This window comes from Limulus polyphemus, unplaced genomic scaffold (assembly GCF_000517525.1).
Source record: "Limulus polyphemus unplaced genomic scaffold, Limulus_polyphemus-2.1.2 Scaffold6111, whole genome shotgun sequence".
NCBI classification, from domain to species: Eukaryota; Metazoa; Arthropoda; class Merostomata; order Xiphosura; family Limulidae; genus Limulus; species Limulus polyphemus.
Window position 1 is genome coordinate 19,422 of NW_013671721.1, and position 8,179 is coordinate 27,600.

Here is an 8,179-nt window from a genome sequence, read left to right on the forward strand (position 1 = left end):
ATACTTATAGATACAAAACAAAAAATGCTTTTGATACATACTTATAGATACAAAACAAAAAATGCTTTTGGTACTTACTTATAGATACAAAACAAAAATGCTTTTGATATGTACTTATAGATACAAAACAAAAAATGCTTTTGGTACTTACTTATAGATACAAAACAAAAAATGCTTTTGATATGTATTTATAAATACAAAACAAAAATGCTTTGGATATGTACTTACAGATACAAAACAAAAAATGTTTTGGATATGTACTTATAGATACAAAACAAAAAATGCTTTTGATATGTACTTATAAGCTTTCTAAAGGCAGATTCTCTTTCAGCGAACTCAGTTTTTTGTTTAGATTTTTGAAATAGGTTACCCTATGAAATGAGTTTGGTGACTTGATCATTTGGTTTATCACATAAATTTGATATATTTTCTTGTTTATTCAGTTCTTTGTATGATTGTATATTCACATATTATTGAAAAAATGTTCAGGGCTTCGTCTATAAAATAATTAAAATAAAATGTCTGTTCAACAAAAATTTCCAGTGTTAATGCTTTGTAGTAAAATTCTACTTAAAATATTTTTGAAAAAGTGATAGTTATAAACTTATTGTTTGATATTGTATAAATTATGAGGATTTAAGGTTTTTAATTTTTTCTCTGCCTCTTCTGAATATATAAAAACTTCAAAAGTTATTAATAGAAGCTTGATTAATTAATGTATAATATTTCTCCATAATTTTGCTAATATTTATGAAATATCTGGTTTAATGAGCAGTGTTTTGTAGCATTATGTTTGAAAGAGTTAAGTTTGCATGTTTTGAAATATAGTCATTAAAAGCACAACAGTATTGAAAATCATGAAAAACTTGAATTTGTAATTACAATCAGGAGAAATTAAGTTTATAATTACTTGCAGAGTATTAGTATGAAGCTAGCTCTTTTTACTTTGAAGGTAATAATTATTTTAGCAAATTTTAGTTTAACTAAAGCATAATATTTTCTGTATTGAATAAAACATAAGTATGTTTAAAGTGCAATAAACAATAAATAACTTGAGGCACATCTTTATGTACATCAGAGGAAGTATATGTAAAACAATAAGATGTTGAATATGGTTTCTGTACTGATTTTCCATACCATGGATTGGAAGTGTTCGTGTATTCTGAGATTTCAGTTTTAATCATTTAGATACAGAAAGTGTGAGATTAATTAATTATGTCAAGTTAATGTTTTCAAAAGTTGTATTTTAGACTTCTGGTGCTAATAATATATAGTTAGGCTGTTTTATAACTCTTAAGTTATATATAGAAATTTTTATGGTGAGTTCACCTTAAAATTGATATGAATTTTCAAAACAAATGCTTGTATTTATGTATGCACATTAAATCTGTAGTTACACTCACAGTCACAATTGGAGAAAGAAGATCTATTGATCAGTTTACAAACTCCCATCTTCAATTTAAAATTATTTACATGAATATTTGTTAGAAACTGTGAAATAGCTACTATAAAGTTTACTCAAGTTTGTACAACCTTCCATGTACCTGCCAAAGAAGCAACGTTTCCACAAATCTAAGATATAGGTTATTACTAATAATGTTTACTGTAAACAGTTTTTCTTCTTCCTTCAATAAAGGTACATGTGTGGACCAACAGTTTATGATGAATCGCACATTGGACATGCCTGGTAAGTTAACTTTTTTTTTTTCTATGGTTACTTGCTGTTATAATTAAGGAATTAAACAGATGCTTTGGTTCATTAATCTCTTTAATATTTATCAAATCCTCATTTCAATGATAGAGAACTTTGTCTAAAAGATCTGAAGAAGTCAAATAGATCAGACTGTATACTAGGATCGGTCTGTAGGATGTGGCTATTGCAGTAAGTCCTTGTTAATTTAATTATTAGTTAATTCTGGTTTCTTGTGCTATCCCTGATGATTGGCTAACCCTATGATATGTGGATGTGGCCTTAACCCTATGTGCATGGATGGGGATCAAAGTGTGCATACCACAACTTTTTACATTGCATTATTTCTTGGCAGAGGAGAGTGAATACCATATACAACACACAGAGATACTGAAAAAACTGTAGATATACATATCAGAGGTTATGAAGATGCAATATGCAAACTATATGGTGGACAAAAATACTTTTATTCCTCACATGAACATCACCTTGCACTTTGACGTGCCAGAGTCTGAGTCAGACTAACATTGTCAATTCACAGACATATCTTGAAATCAAATACTCTCAGAAATGCTACTCACCTCACTGTACCACTAAGAGCTACTACTTCATGCACATTGCCTCGTGCATTTCCGCACATGCCACAAACCTTCGACAAAGCTTCCACCCTTATACATGTCAGTGTGTATTGCACCAGCGTATGATGTAATGATCATTAAACTATAGCTCTCCACCAGTAATTCACACGGTAATCTCCATCAAACACTACCATTTAAACATAGTTTCATCAGTAATCTCTATCAAACACTAACATGTGAACATAGTTCCATCAGTAATTTCCATCAAACACTAACATTTAAACATAGTTTCATCAGTAATCTCCATCACACACTAACATTTGAACATAGTTTCATCAGTAATCTCTATCAAACACTAACATTTGAACATAGTTTCATCAGTAATCTCCATCAAACACTAACATGTGAACATAGTTCCATCAGTAATTTCCATCAAACACTAACATTTAAACATAGTTTCATCAGTAATCTCCATCAAACACCAACATGTGAACATAGTTTCATCAGTAATTTCCATCAAACACCAACATGTGAACATAGTTTCATCAGTAATCTCCATCAAACAGTAACATGTGAACATAGTTTCATCAGTAATTTCCATCAAACACTAACATTTCAACATAGTTTCATCAGTAATTTCATCAAACACTAACATGTGAACATAGTTTCATCAGTAATCTCCATCAAACACTAACATGTGAACATAGTTTCATCAGTAATTTCCATCAAACACCAACATTTAAACATAGTTTTATCAGTAATCTCCATCAAACACTAACATGTGAACATAGTTTCATCAGTAATTTCTATCAAACACCAACATTTAAACATAGTTTCATCAGTAATTTCCATCAAATACTAACATTTGAACATAGTTTCATCAGTAATCTCCATCAAACACTAACATTTAAACATAGTTTCATCAGTAATCTCCATCAAACACTAATATTTGAACATAGTTTCATCAGTAATTTCCATCAAACACTAACATTTGAACATAGTTTCATCAGTAATCTCCATCAAACACTAACATGTGAACATAGTTTAATCAGTAATCTCCATCAAACACTAACATGTGAACATAGTTTCATCAGTAATCTCCATAAACTATGTTCACATGTTAGTGTTTGCCATCAGTAATTTCCACCAAACACCAACATGTGAACATAGTTTCATCAGTAATCTCCATCACACACTAACATTTGAACATAGTTTCATCAGTAATCTCCATCAAACACTAACATTTGAACATAGTTTCATCAGTAATTTCCATCAAACACTAACATTTAAACATAGTTTCATCAGTAATCTCCATCAAACACCAACATGTGAACATAGTTTCATCAGTAATTTTCATCAAACACTAACATTTAAACATAGTTTCATCAGTAATCTCCATAAACACTAAACCTCAACACTGCTTGTCTTCAGTCATGTTTTTAATCATCAAATTTCCTGGAGTTTTTGTGTTTATTGTTTTAACCTTTCATTATGATTCATCGTGTTGTCTTTCTTTTGTTATTTTTATTGATCCTATGATAGCATGATACTAAATTTTAAACTTATGAATTAGAACTTTCAGTCAAGTTAATTTGAATTTGATTTTTTTTAATCAACTTTTTACGTTAGGGACACACATGTTCCATTATCTGTTCAAATTGTCTCATCCTTCATACAGGTTTCATCCAGCAATCTTCAAGGTCATCATTAGGCCTATGCACCATTGACATACCTAGCTTATTTTCTTTATAATAAAATAAATTATCCTATGTATTTTATAAAAATGGACTACCACAACATCAGTTTCATGGATTCACTAGATTATGCTTTCATTTTCTTACTTTTCTGACATCTCCTGAGGCTTTAACACTTCTTCATGGTAGTCATTCAATACTGTATTGGCAACTGCCAACATTCTCATGGTCAGTCATATTACCATCATTGTACAGTTCGTCGTTGATTCCATTGGATCCAGGTTTCCTGACCTTCTGCTTCTATTACTTCAGCTGGTATGTGTTTCATGATTATTTTCATGCTGTCTTTTGTTTCTCATTTCCTCTTCCTAACATTGATCTGATAGTTCCACTTTCATCTTTCACTGCTTGGATTCCACACGTATGTGTCTTTTGTTTTCTATTTCTCCAGTAATTTTTTGCAGATCTTGGGCTCTGTTGTTGTATGAGTCTCCTCCACCTGAATATTTACTTTAAACTTAACGATCTTTTTGTTTTATGGCTACTTTTTATCCCTCTTCATCTCCTTGTCTTCATCTCTTACTTAAATTCTTTGTTCATTCCTATGCTTCATTGTCATTTGGAGGCTTTCCATCATGACCCTATCAGCTTTACTGCTTGCACACACCTGTTTTTTAACCTTTCCTTGTTAGTCTCAATTGTGTCAGTTCTTTGTTTCTTGGGCATACTTTGTCAGTTTGCTTTACTTTCTGATTTTTGCCTCTCTCAATATCCTCTCCAGGACCTCTGTCTTGCACCTTTACTTTGTTATGTGGTTTTGGGGGTATTTCTTTTACATTAGCATCTTAAGCCGATGCAGCTCTTCAGCAGTCATCTCAGCTCTCTTTGATTTCTTGCTTGTGGGTTGAGAGATGCCACTGGGTTTCTAATCGTATACAGCCTTGTAGAGCTTCCTACGTTTCTGTTCCTTGTGATATATGTGGCTTAAAAGAAATGGCTACTGTGGATATATCTCTGGTTGTTCTTAGTTAATTCTTGATTCTTGTTCAATCTCTGATGTCTCACTTGGCTAACCCTATGATATATATGGATGTGGACCTTAAGTGGCTATTGAACAAGTTCTTGATTCTTGTTATATCCCTGATTGCTTACTTTGTTTGATAATTGTTTTTCAATGTTAAGTATTTATGTAAACTTTATTAGAAATTTTTAAAGGTTTATCTCTAAAGTTAGTAGACTTTAATTTAACGTTAAAAAAAACAACCTTCATACTGCAGATAATTATAAAAGAGCTTTTTATTTTAACCAATGTTTCGCCTTTATGGCTTCATCAGGGTTAATACATACAACTGTTTTTTTCTAACCTTTTATCAAAATGTGTAAATCCTTCCAGTATTCCATACAAATTTTCAAAAACTTGAACTTAAATCAATTTATTTATTAAAATTTACATTAGAATGTAATTCTCATGGTGTTTAAGTGGACTTCATAAAAAACACTCAAGATTTTAATTAGTTAAAGAATTAGCATTTAATAAAAAAATGTGCTATTAATGTAATATGCAGATAATAATAATATTTTTTTTAAAAACCACTCCTAGGTGCTATATTCAATTTGACATAATTCGAAGAATTCTCGAGGACTTTTTTAACATTGATGTTGTTACAGTTATTGGAATAACTGATATTGATGACAAGATCATTACAAGAGCAAGGGAGGTAACTAACTTGTAAAAATCCAAGATGTTCTTATACAAATTTTAAAATGTACTTAAGGGATTAAAAAATTAACATATTCATCACAGATCCTGTGTCACATACAAGGTCAACTTAACATAAATTCAACTTGGATTATGCTTAATTACTTCTGTGATATTACATACTTAAGGCGTTTTTGTGGACAGAAGTTTTATATAAGTATTATTAATACTTTTAGTATCGCATAATTTCCTGTGCTTTAGTTCTTTTATTGTGACAGGGTTTTACACAACTCTGTTTTTCATTTTTTTTTCAGTTAGTAAATTACAGCATTATTCTGTTGTTTTAAAAGTTCACTTTAATTGTTTCAAAAAATTAAAAACAGATATTAATTAGTTTTAAGATTTAAGTTGAAAGTGTATATATAAACAGTAGTTGATCAAAGTATAAGGTTTGAGCTTGTTGTATTATTGTAAAAGACATTATTTGCAGTTCTATATTTACTTCTAAAAGGAATTTTGGTTTTGAAAATAATGTACCTGCTATGTTACAGTAGTTTTGGTTGAAATGCAGAGTTCAATAAGATTTCTTTAGAAATTTAGTTAAATCAAACATGTGACTCATGCAATAATCCTGAGCTCAAAGTTCTTGTAAGAGGTGATACTGATTTCTAATTGATAATCACTAAAAAATTCTGAGAATAAGAACCACTAAAAATGGAGAATTACAAAAGTTTTCTAAAGTTATTAAGAACTTGCTAATAAGTCTGAACAAAACAAGACTAATAAAATGCTAAGCCTATTCCAATACTACTCTGCATAACTTTCATATTCATACCTAAGCCTATTTCAACCCTATACTGCATAACTTTCACATTCAGGCCTAAGCCTGTTTCAACCCTACTGCACATTTATTAATTTCAAATTTTATATTCAACTCTCTCCACCGTTTTGTTTTTATAAATGAGGAAAAAATCTGAGAAGAATTTCATCCTGGAGTTGGTTATTCTCAAAAGCTTCACCTAACAATGTCTATAGTGATTGTTTAGTCTTTTGTCTCTCTTTTTTCAGACCTTATTTAATAATTAGTTCTCTAAATTTGCATTAAAGATTCAGTCCTACTTACATGTGTTTTCAAGATAGTTAAACATGAAGACAGGTTTCTGTAATGTTTTAGCAATAGAGTCAGCTTTCATTTTCATTTTGAGCCATTAATGTAAAGATATATTTTAGAATTGATCAGGAGATGTGACTATTAATAATTTTTCTTAATTGAGAAATATGTTTTGTTTTATATTTTGGTCTAGACTAATATTCTATTCTCGTTTTTGATGGAAATTCTTACCATATAAGATGAAATTCAAAACAATGAATTGACCAATTTTTGTCTCAAATAAAAATATGTTGGTAAAAGAAGGTGTTATTATAAGAATATGTAACATCATTGTTCAGTTTTAGCTTTTTAAAGAGTCACACTCGTAATTCTAATAATTTTTCCATCCATAGTCCAATGTTACTATTGAACACATAACAAAATTTTACGAGCAAGAATTTTTTCATGACATGGAGAACCTGAAAGTGAAACCTCCTTCAGTTATAACTCGTGTCACACAACACGTTCCACGTGTCTTGGAGTTTTGTCAGAAGCTAATTGATAATGGAAGTGCATATGTAACAAAAAGTGGTAAGTTTTCAAGTAATTGGTAGTAGTAGTAGTAGTAGTAGTTGCATATGGTGTTTCTCACACCTCCAAATTCTTTTTGGAGGTGTGTGTATCCAGGAGTAGGACTGGCATCCTAGTCCGGACACCGGGTGACCATGTTTTGGTGTGACAGGGATTCGAACTATTTGTTTGTGTGGGTAATTTTTATGTAGGGGGCCTATTTGTTTTTGTGGGTATTTTTTGTATGTAGGTGGCCTATTTATATGAGTGTGTAGGTAATTTTTATGTAGGTTGCCTGTTTGGTTTTATTAGTATTTTTATGTCGGTGGCCTATTTGTTTTGTGGGTAATTATTATGTAGGTGGCCTATTTGTATGAGTGTGTGGGTAATTTTTATGTAGGTGGACTATTTTATTTTGTTAGTATTTTTATGTAGGTGGCCTATTTGGTTTTGTTAGTATTTTTATGTAGGTGGCCTATTTGTTTTTGTGGCTAGATGTTATGTAGGTGGCTTATTTGTTTTTGTGGGTATTTTTTATGTAGGTGGCCTATTTGTTTTTGTGGCTAGATGTTATGTAGGTGGCCTATTTTTGTTTGTAGGTATTTTTTATGTATGTGGCCTATTTGTTTTGTGGGTAATTTTTATGTAGGTGGACTATTTGGTTTTGTTAGTATTTTTATGTAGGTGGCCTATTTGGTTTTGTTAGTATTTTTATGTAGGTGGCCTATTTGTTTTTGTGGCTAGATGTTATGTAGGTGGCCTATTTTTGTTTGTAGGTATTTTTATGTAGGTGGCCTATTTGTTTTTGTGGCTAGATGTTATGTAGGTGGCCTATTTTTGTTTGTAGGTATTTTTATG

General features: G+C 30.7%; 1 protein-coding gene across 4 annotated transcripts in view; it reads left to right on the forward strand.

Moving 5' to 3' along the window:
* Window positions 1–8,179, forward strand: part of LOC106473364 (probable cysteine--tRNA ligase, mitochondrial) — a 25,326-nt gene that overhangs the window by 2,663 nt on the left and 14,484 nt on the right. For 3 of the 4 annotated variants that reach the window (XM_013934047.2, XM_022401807.1, XM_022401808.1), the window contains exons 3-5: window positions 1,637–1,687; window positions 5,563–5,680; window positions 7,165–7,342. In XM_013934047.2, the coding sequence (XP_013789501.1) occupies window positions 1,637–1,687; window positions 5,563–5,680; window positions 7,165–7,342 (347 nt within the window). Of the gene's footprint in view, window positions 1–1,636; window positions 1,688–1,801; window positions 1,883–5,562; window positions 5,681–7,164; window positions 7,343–8,179 lie in introns of all 4 variants that reach the window. The other variant, XM_022401810.1, reaches the window with a different exon arrangement.